The sequence below is a fragment of the Melanerpes formicivorus genome, unplaced genomic scaffold (genome assembly GCF_026170545.1).
Source record: "Melanerpes formicivorus ecotype bairdi unplaced genomic scaffold, bMelFor1.0.p_v2 SCAF_26, whole genome shotgun sequence".
NCBI lineage: Eukaryota > Metazoa > Chordata > Aves > Piciformes > Picidae > Melanerpes > Melanerpes formicivorus.
In genome coordinates this window covers 9,513,277-9,530,057 of record NW_027142378.1, presented here as the reverse complement: position 1 = coordinate 9,530,057, position 16,781 = coordinate 9,513,277, and the positions used below count along the sequence as shown (strand labels likewise).

At 44.0% G+C, this 16,781-nt stretch overlaps 1 protein-coding gene across 5 annotated transcripts in view; it reads left to right on the top strand.

The window, feature by feature from the left end:
• The first annotated feature begins 13,311 nt into the window (after nt 1-13,311).
• Nucleotides 13,312-16,781, top strand: part of TMEM63A (transmembrane protein 63A) — a 37,341-nt gene continuing 33,871 nt past the window's right edge. For 2 of the 5 annotated variants that reach the window (XM_068153573.1, XM_068153569.1), the window contains exons 1-2: nt 13,419-13,488; nt 15,583-15,779. In XM_068153573.1, the coding sequence (XP_068009674.1) occupies nt 15,594-15,779 (186 nt within the window). In that variant the 5' untranslated portion in view covers nt 13,419-13,488; nt 15,583-15,593. Of the gene's footprint in view, nt 13,389-13,418; nt 13,489-13,819; nt 13,972-15,582; nt 15,780-16,781 lie in introns of those variants that run through there. The other 3 variants (XM_068153570.1, XM_068153572.1, XM_068153571.1) reach the window with 3 other exon arrangements.

Here is a 16,781-nt window from a genome sequence, read left to right as displayed (position 1 = left end):
TTCAAATGTGTTTACAGAATGTCAGTGAGGATCTGGATATTCAGCTATGTTGCCAGTAGAGAAACAGCCCTGGATGTAGATGTTGCCTTTACACAAGGAGAGAAGGGATAACGTATCCCTCACACCATCCACCTTGTGTGGCTCCAGGGATGATGCAAAGTGCCCAGCAGTAATTCCTCAGTAAGACCCCTTCCACAGAGGCAAGACCTTTGAGAAATTCCTCTGGCACAAAGAGGAAGGCAAGTGGGCAGGCCACAGGGTTGTTTTATCACATTTGTTCGCCACTTCAGCTCCAAACACCACCAGGCACTGACATGGTCTAGAAATGCTCTAATTTGTCTTACACTTGTTCCTTGAAAAGAGCTTATGCCTGCTGAGAGGTGCTGAGAGACTTGGCTTGCCAGGCCAGCAGCTTTCCACCCTCCTCTACAAGACAGCTACACTTTCACTAGGGCAAATAGCTGGTTTGGTGTACAGAGCCACAATAACAGCATCCAGGACTACTGTGGGACAGGTATAGCTCACTGGAGTTTGCATGTGTGCTCCCCATGGCCTCAGCCTGCTCTGCAAGGATCTGGCATGGAAAACCTGCAGACTCACTCTGTACAGAATGTTGATCTGCATTAAATCCTTTCTCTTCTGATTTGTTCCAAAAGTCTTGGCCACATTAATTTCTGTGCCAAAAGCCTTTGTGCCCTATCAGGTGTCACCTGACTTACCTGTTCTTACATAGCCATTTCCATGCATCCCATTGAGCATAAACTGGACTTTACATCCATATTGTGAACCTGAGCTAACACAGCTCTGGGAAATACAGCTTTGTGTCCCATGTCTGAGCTGAACCATGTTTGTTCTGACCTGAAAGCACATAGATCTCACATCAAAGACATGGCAACCACAGCCTCAAGCCCCTAACATTTACTCTGCTGGCCAGCTAAGGAGCCAGTTTCAGTAGCAAGTTTTGTGGTGCAAACAATCTTCTGCCTGATCTACACAGGAATTACCCAGTTCATTTCAACAGGATATGGAGCCTGCTTTCTCTCATCACTAGTCTAGGCTGGACTGAACTGTCCATCTCCAATGGAAATGTCATACAAATTATATGTCCTGTTCAGGTTCTCTCACAAACAGAATAATAGATGGATTTGGACTTGTCTGAAGTCAAACTGTCAACCTAAGACCACCATCGACTTTAAACACATCCTGAAGTGCCATGTCCACACACTTGAACACCTCCAGGGATGGTGATTCCACCACCTCCCTGGGCAGCCTGTTCCACTGCCTGACCACTCTTGCAGGAAAGAAATTTTTCCTCATATCCAACCTAAACCTCCCCTGGCACAACTTCAGGCCATTTCCTCTTGTTCTATCACCTGATACTAGGGAGAAGAGACTGCCCCCCACCCCACTGCAAGCTCTTTTCAGGAAGATATAGAAAGCAATGAGCTCTCCTTTCAGCCTCCTCTTCTCTAGACTAAAGAGCCCCAGTTCCCTCAGTCTCAAGATTTGTTCTCTAGACCCTTCACCAGCTTTGTTGCTCTTCAGCACTTTTATTGGCAGTGTTGAAGCCTCAGGCAGCAATGGGAATAATGCATTTAGCCCACAGTGTATCCAGTATGATAAAACCTCCTTTTATTTGAGAGAGACTGCAAACCTGGTTTGATCTTCAGCTCAGTTCATGTCACTTCTAGCGTTGTGTATCTTAGATCACATCACCTTCAGCATGCCTTCCATGGGCAGGCTTCTGCCTTTTACTCATGAGCTTGTTTTGGTCCAATGGCCTGGACAAAAGGCTGTCTGTATGAGGAGGAATGGATAAAATGTACAAAGTCCCACCATGTCCTTAGTCAGCTGATGTCAGCTGGCTTGCTTGTAGGGTTTGTGTTGGCAGCACTTGCAAAGTGCCAGTGTTCTGGTAGAAAAAAACAGAGATCTCCAAGATATTTTTTTTGTCTCACAGAAAAGCAAACACAACTGTTTAAATACAGCTTTTTCTGTCCCCTCAGCAGGCCCCTCCCCACCACCCTAGCCTGTGCCTTGGATGTGGCTGGGGCAGCAGGGTTTGTTACCACCCTGATGGCTACAGGAAGGGCTGCTAGCAAGGACACCGACATTTAGCAAATGCTATTGAGTCAGACAAATAAGCATCCGACCCTAAACCTGCTTGCCTCACACCACAGTGCACTTCATTCAGGAATGTCCCCATTACTGAGAAAAAGCTCTGTTTTGTAGGAGCACCACTTAATTTTCTATCAAGAAGCTGTTCATGTCTAGTTAAAATGGTGGGGGTTTGCCCTTTTTTTTTCTTTCTCTTTGCAGCTGTGTGTTTGTTTACACTGTAAAACTTGATTAGTTTTTTTCTAAGAGTCTGTTCTTCCTGCCTTAGTGATGCAAATGAGAGCCCACCTCCAGGCCAGGCAGGGCTGGTGAGGCTCTGAGAGGCTGCACAGGCTCTCCCTGCCCTTGGTGCTTGCTGTTGAGCTGGGCTCTAACTGACATGCTCCAGCCATGGTCACCATCAGGGCACAATGTGTGACCTCCCTGTGTGGGATCTCCACAGCTTCCTGCCCCAGAGCGCATCCCTGGTAGAAGGGAACCTGTGTGTGAGGGAGGTGTCAGGCATGCTGCAGCAAAATGCAGCACCTGAAGGTTTTAATGAATGTGGTGGTACCAAGAGAGCTGTGCTCCATGTCAAAAGAGCTTTCTGGCCAAAGAGCTCTGTGGACTTCTGAAAGTCTGGTGCATGTCCACCAATATGAGCCAGCAGTGTACTCAGGTGGCCAGAAAGGCCAACAGCATTCTAGCTTGTATCTAAAATAGTGTGGCCAGCAGTGATCGTGCCCCTGTACTTGGCCAGGATGGATGAGGCCTTGAGCAACCTGGTCTAGTGGAAAGCATCTCTGCCCAAGGCAGGGGGGTTGGAACTAGATGATCTTTAAGGTCTCTTCCAACACAAATCATTCTATGATTCTATGATCTTGGGCAGTGCCTTAGCAAACATATTAACTGGAAATAAGATACCTGCAATCATAGGAAAGTGAGCTAAGCTACTTACAGAGTTGTTTTCCATCTGTACCATCTGCTGCTAAAGTGACTTTGGGGCTATTGCATATCACAGAATCACAGAATTAACCAGGTTGGAAAAGACCTTGGAGATCATCAAGCCCAACATATCAGTTGGTTTTACACCACAGAGCCTAGATGGTTCCAGTTTCAGAATAATTACTTGCCCATGTGTTTTCCCTTCATGCTAACAGCACACTAGTACCATGACCAAAAAGAAGATGCAAGTGGAATTCTAAATGGGTCCAGCAACAACACCAGACCTGCCTGAGCTCTGAGGGAGCTGGGTTGGTACTGGGGGAGGATGTTTGAGGGGCTTCCCTTGGGGAGATGAAATCCAAGAGGTACAAAACCATTTCCTAGAAAATGATGATCTGGATGAGGCTGTAATCCCTTATGCCAGAGCTTAATGGCAAGTCTTTTTAAACAGAAAGTGACAAGGCTGTAAATGTTGCATTGAGCTTTACAAGCATCTTTTCTTTGTCTTCAGAGTCTTCCTGACTCTTCTGAGAATGGTCTTAAAGGGCTATGAGAGTATCTGAGCTGCATTTTACAAGATTTCAGATCTGTCCATAAAATTTCAAAGACTGATCATGAGAATCTTTTAAACCCCAGCAAGCTGTTTACTGTTTGTTTACTCTTTATGCTGATTTATTATTGATGCTGTTGATTCCAACCTCCTTCTGCCTAGACTGGGTGCCTTGTTGCACCTTTGGGACTTTGCATAACAGCAAATACCAAAAGAGGACCCCTAACTTTCTTTTGCCCCCAAACCATGCTGCAGGGCTCAGAAAGGAAGGTGTGTGGCACAGACTCAGTGCACAAAGCTGTTTTCACTTAAATGTTTATATTCTTGTTGCATTGCTTTGGTAGCTTTGGGGTTTGTTTTGGTGTGTTTTGGTGGGGGTGGTTTTTGTTTGCTTGGGGGGGTTTGTATGTTATTACTTTTTAATGAAAAAGACTTCAGTAGGAAAGAACTGGAGAAAATGCAATTTCTTGTGTGTTTGACTCCAAAACAGAACACAAAGGGGTATTTTACTTCATGGCACAGGTTAAATTATGTAATTTCCTGCCACAGACCCCTATCTATGTAAACAAAGGGTATAAAGTCTCGGATTTAACAGGCCCTTTGTAAAGAGTGAAATAAAGCTGTGTGACCTGACTAGTTTTAATCCTTTTAGCGTTCATACTACAGGACCCAGGGAGATGCAGCATGGTCACTTGATTTTGAAAGGGAATCTTAGCCACACTTGGCCAAGTCACTCGGAGCGTGAAACACAAACTTGAGTTGTTTTGTTTCTCCTTCTCTTTCCTAGCCATTTGCTTATTCAAAAGCATCACTCCAGGAATGACCAGCATTTCCACATAGCAAGCAAATGAATTTCTGAGCCTAAAGTTTGGATTCCACATGAGTTTCTGCAGGAAATGAAGAAATTCCATGCATTTGAAGCTGGCACCTGTCAGCTTTCCAGGTTAGGTAACTAAAGACAGAGTGAATAAAATTTGTCTTACTCCTGCAGCTCAGCTTCAGCAGCTGCCGGTACAGAACCCAGGGCCTTTTGACAAATTACACACAGAGAAAAGATTTTCAATGACACCAAAAGCAATTCAGTGCATTTTTCACTGATTTCAGCAAGATTTGGGTGCCTAGTCCCTCTTCTCCACTTTGATTCTGTAACAGAATCACAGAGTGAGAATAACAGAGTGAGAAATATTTTACTTCTCTGACAGTAAAACTAGAAATAAATAATTACAATCAGAACAGAGACAGAGATGATCCAGGAATTAATTTGAGAGGATTACTTTGACTAGATCTGTTAGAACACCTCGAAGGCAGACTACAGGAAAAGGGTGTTTTCAATGAAGTTCTGGTTCTGTAAATCCAGCAAATGGGACTTGAAAAATCATGATGTGCAGCAGACTTGGAAGTTTTGGCTCTCAAAATTCTCTGGAGGCTGCACTCCTTGATTTGTTCTCAGTTCTTTGAGGTAGGAGAGCTTACCTCTGGACTTCACCATGTTCCCAAGCTAGTAAACACTGAAACACATGGCATCTTAAATAAGAAGATGCCTTGATTCATAATGGAACATGAAAATACACTGTTTCCTGGGCTTGCCTTGAAGCTGATCCAGTTACAGATCCAGAATACAGCAAAGTGAATCAGAACTGGTTTCTTAACACAACTTCATGTCCTCTGAGAAATGTTTTCACTGTGATAATTTGAATAATAAGGTCAAAGTCTCACACTGATGTAAGACCCTTCTAGTCCTCACAGGACCCACAGTGCAAAGGAACTGCAATCAATATAGCTCACTGTTCCCCAGAAAAGTTGACAGTTTGGGGCCTTAAACCTCAGGGCTGCACATGCCACAGTGCCATCTTATACCTGCTCTCTCACCTGTGCCTGTACAGTTCCAGGAACTGATCCATAAAGGGTCTAAAAGAAGTGGTTGCATAGTGTGAAGGCAGAAATAGTTTGCTTAAGTGCTCACATGCAACAGGGACCTTTTCTTCTGCCCTGGAGTCCATTTCATTCCAGAAATTCCCACAAAGTGACTGTGCCACTTTACAGGACCTGCTTTTAACTCCTCCCAAATGAATACTGATTGCTCACTTTATTACAATATGGAATCTAATCTGAATATATAAACAGCTGCTTTGCTGAATATGAATACAAAAACATCTGCTTTATTGAAACTGAACAGTATATCAATAGGAAGGGAGAACTGAAAAGTCCTGGGCTCTCTTCCCAGTTCTGTCCCTGAGTCAGGATAATGACCTTGGGCAAATTGCCTCGGCCAAAATTTTCAAGTCCACATTTAGCCACCAAAACAAATGACCCGATTTTCAGAGGCACCAGACAACCACAGCTTCTATCAACAAAACCCTAATCACCAATAGAGCCAAACAATAACTGTACATAAAGTCTCTTAGTAAAACAAGAGATATCCTTCTCGCCATCTGTTACTGCTTGCTTAAGGGGAAGAAAGCTCTCCACTGATCCATAGATCACTCATGTGTTCAAGCTTAGCTTGCAGTCACTCCATTACTTTCCCTTTTAACACAGATCAGGACACACTCTCACTCGTGAGGCAATGTCAGACACACTAAGTACAGCTGGAAGAGATACAAGGGAATACTCTTGTACCCTCTTCATACATTTGGATGGAGAAAGCTGGAACAGAAAGAAAATAAAGTGATTCAGTGAAAAGAAAACCGTCACAGAGAAGGAAAGAAAAGATGAATGGGAGGGGGAAATAAAGAGGAATGAAAGGATGGATAGAGAGGGATGGGAATGGGAAAGTCAGAAGGTATGGTGATAATATGTCCAACTGGTAACCATATGGTAAGGAATGGCCACTATTTAGGCAACTCTTCTGCTTCCCTAAAGTGGAGGTGCTAAAAAGTGTCCAGTGAGGACCCACATGACCTCAAACAACCATCATCATTTGGAACTGGTTGAATGCTGCTGCACCCCACCATTTCCAGCCATGCTTCAGTAATGCCAGGCCCAGGGTGCAGGATCTTCCTCACTGGAAAATGCCAATCTGCCCTTGGTCATGGCTGTTTGCTGTTGTGATAGCTCTTCACGCTGGCTTCCAGCTTAAGCCACTTTGCATCCTGTCACCAATTGGGCCAGGACACTTGTGCTTCTACTAATTGGCACTTGACCCCCTGCTTAGGCTCACCAGGATCATCCTGCTGTTATTAGTGGCCCCCTGTGCTGGCCTGTTGTGGTGTGGATCTGCAAAGGAGCCAAGCCACTGCTGCAGTGGAAAACATAAGAGGGACCCTCTCTTTGCGAAGCCAAAATCTGAACTGAGCAGGTCAGGTCTATTTCTAAAGGACGAGACACATAAACCTACAGAGAAAATTATTGGTGCTAGCTCCTAGGCAGAACACAGCAGCTAGTAAAGTGTTACTCTTAGTTCTACTCCTTTGGGTTCTCTTTGAGTTAACCTGAGACTAAAATAAACCCAAAATTCCTTGAAATCCTCACAGTCTGCACTCTGCATTATTTTTTTTTCCCATTCATAAATCCAGAGGAGGGAAGAGGACATTTTTGCCCAAGGGAAAAATTAAACAAATTTACTCATCTAAAAAGTCCTTTAAAAATTACTTAATCCAGATTTCAGTCCAAATATATTACTGAAAGTATATATATAGTTACCTAAGAATATACTTAAAGTGCAACCACCTATATTAAGACTTAAGCTACTGGCCCTTTAAAAAAATTGTAAATTACATTTAGAAATGTTCAAGCAGTGTGTCTGATGATAACATTTTAAGGAAGGTCAAGGCAGTGAACCAGGAAGGGTCATTACCAGGTCCTTGGAACCCAGTTCATAACTCTAAGAGCTGGGGATCTGGACAGATAGAGTGGATAAAGCAGCCCAAGCAGTTTAATGACCAGTTTGCTCAAAGTTGTCATGAAATGAAAAAGTAGTTTTCCTCTTCCAATCTACTCTGTTCAAATACAATATTTGAGACACTGGTTAACAGTGACTGTTGACTTGACTTTCTAATGGTTTAGCCTTCCAAGATCTCCTGGAATGTTTTATGGTTTTCTACACAACCAATCACCCAGGTTTCTGCTCCATGGAAAGCAAAACCTAAGGCAAGGTTTGTCTGTCCAGATCTCACTTCAGCACTGTTGCAACAAGAGTGACTATGTACAATCAGCTATGGAGCACAGAGGCTTCTGAGGACACTAGAGTCCTTAAAAAAAATCTAATGTATATTGTACCAAAGGAAAGGAAAACACTGCAAGCTGTAAGTGGTTTGATATTTTGCATTGGTGACAGCTGCTCCCAAATGCATCTAAACCCAACAGGTCATGTGGCCAGGTGGTGTCCTCTTCAGTGGGAGAGACCAGAGAGTGATGGTTTCTCCATCTCCCTCTCTCTCACAGGGAGCTGCCTTAATTTTAGTTAGTGCTACACCACCTATGTACAACTCCCTTCAGCCTCTATACACATGAGGTTAATGCACGGATAGGCATTAAGATAATATGGATATTTAGAAAACAATGAAGTCATCCACCTCTCAGGTCACCCTGTCCTAGTTTTCCACCAAAGAGTGTCACATCAACAGTGTTTGCCCTTTGACAATGCCAACAATAAACCTAAAAGTCCTATGTATCAGCAAGAGATTCTCCACAGCTGCAACTATCCATAAACAGAGGTTTAAAACTCACACTGCAGACAAGTGATTGATGAGGAAATCCATGCACTGGCTGTTGTGGATAGCCTCTCCATTGAAGTGCCCAAGGCCAGGCTGGACAAGGCATTGAGCAGCCTGGTCTAGTGGAAGCTGTCCCTGCCCATGGTGGGTGGGGACGGGAACTAGATAATCTTTAAGGTTCCTTCCAACCCAGACCATTCTGTGATTCCTGGTACAGCATTGCTTCCTGGTAAGGCACAGGCCTCCTGGTATGGCAAGGTTTGGCTGTTGTTGTGGCTGGGCTCAGCAATGTTTCTAGCTGGGGTATGGGTACAGAAGCCTGGGAGCACTCACAAGGTTGCCTCTTAGACATAACCAGGATGATCAAAACCAATGAGCTCAGTGCACAAGGTAGGGACAACAATTCACCATTTCATAAATCAAGTTTAAATGCAGAAGATGTAATAAGCTTACTTTTCTTTTCTCTCTTGAGGATTTCTCCTGTACTTTACAGTATTGCTATTTTAGGCTGTAGCTACTTGTAGATTTTAATAAAATTTCAGTTTTCATCCAAATATAACTTGACAAAGATCATGAGAAAAATGCATCATGCCCAAGCATCAATATCAGCATCCCTTTCACCATGCCTTACCTGACACAAAACGTTAGAGCAAGGCAAAATCCTATCATACCTTGCTAGATCAATTCTCTTTAACAGAAATAGATTCCAACTTCAATGCAAGGCTATTTCTGCCTTGAAAACATCTTATCTATGAATGAGAAGCGGCACTACAAAAAGAATTAATAATTGTAGAGAGAAACCAAGTGTAAACTGCTAATTTAAATCAAGGCTTGCTGCTTGCCCATTTGTATTATGATTAGAGTTCATTTAAATCTATCTGCCTACATTTTTCTATTTGTTTGGTTTTATTACAAACATATCAATGCTCAGGCCTTTCAAAGGAAGACTTCATAATGCCCACACTAAGACTTTTGGTTTATTTAGGCTTGTAAACAGATTGCTAGATGAAGGCAAAGATGAAGGTAAAGATAGCAAAAGGCTGCCAAGATAGAAGCCTGGATTAAATCCATTAGGATGTATTTGAATAGGCAGATAAGTAAGGAACAGCAAGATGGGCTGATGAGTTTCTTCAGAGAGAAGCAACCACGGTGAGAGCTGCCACGCATGGTAAAGCATCAGGCCACCTGCTACTCACCTCCAGAGGCTATTGATGTTCTGTTGGGAGTTCACCCATCAAGGGAAGTCCCGCTGTGATAAATCAAACTAAAGTGACAAAGGAGTTCTTCAGCCATAAGGTCATTTAATAAAGTAAGGGAAAAGTCACACATGTAAGTGCAAATACCCTGCACACTTGTTCAACCTGGTGTTAAAGAGCTGTTGAAGTGGATATGGAGCATGCAAATGACAGGAAAGATGGAAGAATTTAAAATTCTGTTGAAGCACTCCCTAGGTCCTGAGGCTGGTTTTCCATCTGCTCTAGCAACATAATTAAATGTTTCCTAACTAATGACAGTGTGTGGCTTTTGTCACTTAAAGAACAGACAGTGGTAAACAGAACCCTATTTACAAGAGGTAGGGAGGAGGGAAATGTGACTCTGCTGTTGAAATTAGAGATAAACAAAATCACACCACTTAGCTAAAGAGCCTGTCTAGACAGAGGAAGGCAAAAACCCCAGATGACAAAAGCTTGATGTTATTCTTGTGAGAAAGAGAGGGGAAAATAATTTTGTAGTTGGGCAAAAGCCTCCAGAACAAAGAATGTCAAGACTATAGTGTCAAGATCACTGAATATCACCTACTTTACACTATAGAGTAAGATAGCCTACCCAGAACTTTGTTTTGAAAAATAAGGCAATAATCAAAAGCACAAACAGCTTAGGGAGTCAGTGAGAAAATCAACCAAATGGATTTGGTCCTAGAGCAGCTGCAAACATACACTGAGGCTTCACCTACATGGCAGGTCTACTCTGCTGCAGGTAGATCAGGAAAATCTAATTTAAAAGAAAGTTATTATAACTATTCTACTTTGAATTCCCAGTTTGAAATAAAGCATCCACAGGAAGAGTTATTCCAGAAAATCCAGGTGGAATAATTATGCTGCCATGCTCATGCCAAACAACCTCCCCACCAACAGAGCCCTAAGTAGAAGAGAGTGTGTTTTAGAGCTAAAATAATCAACATTACTCAAGGACAGTGGAATTTCTTGATTCCAGCAGTGAATCTGAACCACTCTCCTTTGACTTGGGAACTTTTATGCCAATTTCTAACTAACATAATAGTTCTGGCCAATGTAAAATGACAGATCATCTACAATGCAGCTGCTAGATAAGTTATGAAATTCTACCTTGAAATGCCTCCTAGTTATTGCAGATATCTGGGACTTTTGCGTTTCTGTGGGGATGGAGTGGGGGAAGGCAAATAGCATTCATACAGCCAAATGCTGCTCTCTACCAAACAGCCATTCATAGAATCCTAGAACTGGTTTGGTTGGAAGGTTCCTCTAAGATCACCAAATCCAACTGTCAGTCTAAGACCACCATAGCCATTAAACTATGTCCCAAAGTGCCACGTCCACAGCTTTCTTGCACACCTCACTGGGCAGCCTGTTCCAATGCTTGACCACTCTTTCTGTAAAGAAATTTTTCCTAATATCCAACCTAAACCTCTCCTGGCACAGTTTCAGGACATTTAATTTTGTTCTGTTCCTGAAAAGTGAAAAGTGAAACAAGTTTTTGACAGAGCAAAGCAACTGTGGATTACTAAAATGGCAGGGAGCAGGACAATGAATACACATGCAGGGCCCTAAGAGATACACACAGCTGGAATACACAGGGACATAGTGAGTTGAAGGTGGAGAGGTAGAAGCAGGATTGTCATCTGGAATTGGTGCTGGCTTCTAGGCAGCTGGGATGCACATATCTTTTAAAGCAAAAAGACAACAGATGACTGAGATATTGGTCAATGTAACACCAGACTGAACCTTACAATGTCTTGATGATTTTGGTTGTTTTCAAAGTGGGCCACTGTTCTGTAACATTACCATTGCTTCATGTACAAGAGTGGAGGTATGGTGGAAATCTGAAGGCAAGTGATCTCCCCAGTCCTTCTAAACTTTTTCATCATTATCTTGATCTTCCTCAGATGCCTGCTGCTCACTGAGGCCAATCATGGGCAAAGGATGAGGACACAGAAGAATGATGATGGTGTATGGCAATGCAGGGTATCAAATGGCTCCTGAGAGAACACTAAAATGAAGGACAGACAAGATGAGGATGGCAGGGCCTTGCCATTCCTCATTTCCAGCCTGATGTCTGGAAGCAATTAGCCCCTGTAAAGGATAGGATATCCTTGTGGATGGCTGGGAATCACTATCATCCCAGCTCTGCCATAGACACATTTAGTTAAACTCCCTAGGCCTCTTTGTTTTGTTAACTTAACAACATTTGAATGTGGTTTCTCTGTAAGTAAGTGAAGATAAGGAGCTTTGAATATTTCATGGCACATTTATATTAGTACAATTAATTAATTTATTTCAGAGTTACCTTTCTTACTGAACTGATACCTACTTGCTTGCTCACTTTACCAGACTGAAAATTGTGAAATCATGGAATGGTAGGGGTTGGAAGGGACCTCTGAAGATCATTGAATCAAACCTTCCTGCCAAAGCAGAATCACTTAGAGCATGTCACACAGGAACACATCCAGACAGGTTTTTAATGTCTCCAGGGAAGGAGACTTCACAGCCTCTCTGGGCAGCCTGTTCCAGTGCTGCATCACCCTTACAATAAAGAAGCTTTTCCTCATGTTTAGATGGAACTTTCTGTGTTCCAGATTTTATCTATTGGCCATTGTCCTACCTCATTGCAAAGAGATGTTCCAATCCTTCATCATCCTTGCAGCCTCCACTGGGTGTTCTCTGGTACATCCCTGTCCCTCTTGAACTGAGGAGCCCAGAACTGGACACAATCTCTCTTAAGATGTTGCTCTTTATTTTTGTGGTGAAAAGTCTGCTTGGATCTGTTGGATTTATTTTTTTTATTGTTAATGGACAGTATGAATCATAGAGGCACAAAAGGCTTTCCTCCAAACCTGTAGTCTGCACTACTCTGACATTAAAATTGTGAAATCAGCCAAGTAGTTAGGAAACCCTTCAACCTTCACCAGAGATTTTTGTCTTTAGGAGCTGGTATAACCATTTTGCACATGGATCTTCTAGCTAGGACATGTTGTCCCTGGGGTGTCTGGTGGTCTGTCAGGCTTGAACTTCGTTTGAACCTTTTAATTCCTTTTTATAGGGTCACAAATGACATCATCACTTAGTTGGCCAGGCACTGGACCATATTAATTGGTTTTCTTTAGTTTTGCAGAACACTTCAGTAGTTAAGGAAATGATGCATGTGGAGGCTTCAGTGATAGGGAGACGAAGATTCCTTGTTACTTACAGTCAATAAGGATGTGGTTAAATTGCTAAGCTGGCACAAGCTGCCCAAGCCAGTTATGATTTGTAAACACTTTCCAGCAGTTGGGCCAGCTGATCCTTGAGGTTCCTTCCAGTCAGGTGTTCTCTGATTCTGTGAGGAGATGTTTAAAAGCAGTTCTGGCAGACACAGGCCTCTGGCTAAGCAGCAGTTGCTGTCTTTACCATGTAGGAATAACACCAGCTCTCAGCACAGCTCCGAGTGCCTCCTGGGATCACACTAAACTCGGCTGCCTGCTTCCCTCAGCTGCCTGCTTCCCTCAGCTGCCCAGTCCTATTGGCGGCAGGTGGGGAGGGCCCACAGTGCGAGGAGAATGACAGCAGCTTTCCTCCACTTGTTTTCACTACAGGGTCCCTTCCCTGAGGGTTAGGAAAGGCAGGCTGGAAAGGCGAGGTATCAGCAACGCGTCCATGGGAAAAGTTCAGCTGCTTTTAAGGCTGTGCCGCCCCGGGAAAGTAGCCAGAGAGGCGACAGAGCCTCCACCCTGGCTTCTAACCGCCGGCTCCCGCCCGGCGCGGCCCAGCGGCGGGGCTAAGTCCGGGCACGCATGCGCGGCTGCCGGCACTTGTTGCTGGGACTTGTAACTTTGGGGCTGGGACGGTGCTTCGGCGCCGCGCCCCGTGTGGTGACGAGGCGGGAGGGGAGAGCCCGCCCCGGCGCAGGTAAGGGAGGGCGGGAATAGCGCTGCCGCGTCGGCGGCGCTGTGTGGGGACGGCACGAGGCTGCGTGAGGCGGCCCCAGGGCAGGTCCGGCCGCGGGGAGGTGAGAGGGCGCGGTGAGCCCCCGGGGGCGGCCGCCGGGGAGCGCGCGCGCGCGCTGTGGTGCCGGTGGGGCCGGGCTGCCGCCTGAGGGGGCAGAGACCGCCTCTCTCTCCCCTCGGTCCTGGCCCTCCTGAGGAAAGAGCCGTTTCCTTCGGGCCTTCTCCCTGCTGTCCTGTCAGCGGGACGCTGGCCCTCTGCGGGCTCGGGGCGGGGGGCGGCCGGTCGAGGCAGCCCTGGGGGCGTCCCTTCGCTGTGGCGGGGCAGAGGGCAGCCCCTCGCGCCTTCTCCTTGAGCTGAGGCGACCAAGGAGGCAAACGGCTGGCGCTCGGTTTCCTTTCGGTGTGCCGCCTAGGGAAACAGGTCCTGCCAGCCTCAGTTCCACTCCCGTGGCAATGCCGGGGGACGCTGTCGGGGTCCCATCCAAAAACAGGGAGACGGTTTCTCGTTTCCAGAGCCCGTACCGGGGCTTCCCGTACCTTCCCTGGTAAGGTCGCGGAGTGCCGCGGGTTGCCTGCTCTGTGGGTTGCTGCAGTGCAGCTCCACCCGTGAGGGAGGTCTTTGCCCTTTATCTTCCTCACAGCTGGCTTACTGAAAAAGCAGTAAATAACAACTTTCAAGAATTGGAAACTCTGTCTATTAAGATCTAGTGTGTTACTTAAAACTTAGCGTGCAGGCTCTGCAGTCGTTGAGGTCGAGGTTCCTAAAGTATGTTAAAAGATTCTCTTCTCTCAGCACTGAATTTCAGTCCTTGGAAAACAAGGATAGATTCACGGCACACATTTTGTGTGGGGTTGGTTCGGTTTTGCTGTGTTTGGGTGTGTTTTTTTCCTGTGATGTAATGTATTAGTTGGGACAAAATTTCTTCCTCCCAGTGTCACCCTGTCCAACGTTTACTAAATGTGGTTTTGGAAGGAGTATTCCCATCTCTCTTTTCCTGCTCTTTAAAGGGACAATTCAAAGTTATTCATATTCTGCTTTTGGTTTTGTTTTCAGCCTCCAGAACATTGCTGCCGTTAGACATGTGCCTCTTACAGAGGCATGATATGCCAAATGTCCCTGGTCATATGATGGGGACCTACAATATTTCCTCACAAAGGATAGAGATTTTGGGGATATGCTTTCATTGTGGATCTGTCAGTCAGAAGTGTGTTCTGCATAAAACATGCTTTTGTCCCCAGTACTTCACAGGAACCAGCAAGTTAATAAGATCCAAGAAAATAAATACTCACCATGAAAAGCCCCAAAATAAATGAGCAATTATGTATAGCAGTGAAAAGACCTTTGTATCAATAGCCAAATCTTGTGTAGTCTTGTATGTTATCTAAACAGGTCAATTGACTAAAATGAGGTAGATGGCTGTTCTCTTGGAATTATTCTTTGTTCTTTCTTGTTTGTGATAAACTGTAATTACTGTGGTGTTCTTTCAGTTGGATTCTCCTATTAAAGGCAACTCATGCATTAGTTCCACGGGTTGGGACGAGATGATCTTTAAGGTCCCTTCCAACCCAAACTGTTCTGTGATTCAAATATCTCAAGAGCAGAGAAGATCCTGAATGTTCTATAGTAGATTTACTTTATTTTATTTTGTTTTGTTTTATTTTACTTTTTTCCCTGGGAAATTTATCAATACCTTTATGGTCTTGACATTTGAATACAAAGTTCAAGCCAGTACGTTCACACATGCCCATCAACTAGGAGCAAAATCTTCAAACTGCTCTTGTGGGAATATCTAATGCCCCATGTAACTCCTAGGGTAAAAATTTAGGCTGGAATAAGTAAATAGAGAAGTTTGTTTTGTGGGGGCCTTCTGCAGTGGTCCTCAAATGTCTATGGAGGACATGGTTGGGATGTCTGGAATCTTCATTTTAATGCTACTAGCAACTGAGCCTATCAGTTATTGTGAGATATTTTACAGGTGAAGGGGGAAAGTTATGAGTTCTCTTCTGAAGTAGTATGCTGGCTGAATATACCTCTGCTTTTAATGCTTGTAGTGTTAGCACATCTCACAGATACCAGACAAGCCTTTTTGCATGGTCATTTCACTTAATCTTTTGTTTGTTTGTTTCTTTTCTCTCTTTTTTTTTTTTTTTACAAGGGAAAGACAAAATGAACCCTTTATTTTTTCTGAGTTTTGGAAATTCTTATCTAGCCCACCTTTGGAATAGAAGCATACCTTTCAACACTACAAATGAGACCTACTGTTACAGCACTGCCCGGGGCAGCACGGTGCTCCAAGGAGTAACGTTTGGTGGAATCCCAACTGTCCTGCTGCTTGACGTAACCTTCTTTTTTGTAAGCCCAGTTTCTGTTTCTTGTATTGAAAGTAATCCTGGTCTTATCAAAAGCTAGCTTGTTCAGAACTTATTTATCAGGTAGGATTTTATTCTGAGAATCTTCAGAATAAGAAATGTGCTGAAGCCATCCTGGGAACATCGAAGCGCTTTTCATGTGTTCATAAAGGTTCATGCACACGTGGGATGACAGTGTCACTGTTATGTTTGATGTAGAGAGTACAGTATCACAGAGTTTGTATGTGGAGTCATGATGAGCCTTGTAGTGGTAGCTCAAATGTTTATGTTTTGTCCTAACAGCAAGAACATTTTTTTCCTTACTCTGGGTTTAAACACTGGGTGCCTTTTCAGGGGAGGAACATCATTGCTAATTTCACTGCTTATCAAAAGGAAGTACAATATGGAAAACCTGTCATTTCACAGTTAAAAAAAAAACAAACAAAAAAAAAGGATTTCATGAAGCTGTCAAGGAAGTAATGTACTGATCATCTCAGTCCTGACAAAAGGAGGAATAGGATTTGCTGCTGGAGGCTCCAGGACAGGCCGGAAACTCCCAATAAAAGTTATTGTTATTTCTGTAAGTTTGGTGTATGTGGTCAAAAGCTGCCAGAAGAAGAGTTGTACACCTGCAAATTGGCCTGATAAGGGATGTTTGTGGTCATAAAATGAGACTAAGGGAGGGCATAGTTCTTGAATTCCAGAAAGCTACTGTGGAGGAACTTAAACCTTTCTGTGTAAGGTCTGATTCCTTCTGTAGAAATGTGGAAGATGTTCATAAAAGTTACATCGTGGCATTCTTTGCTATTGATTGGGAATTTGCATGAAGCGTGGTGCCATAAATCCATTTTTGTGAGGATGCACAGTATTTACTGCTCGGTGTGGTGATGGCACAACTAAGATTTAGAGTTTGAGAAGACTTTTTTTTGGGTTTGGTTTTGTTTTTTAAAAGCTGTGGTTGAATTTTAAGATACCAGGTCTTTGTTTCTGGGTTACTTGCTGTTGG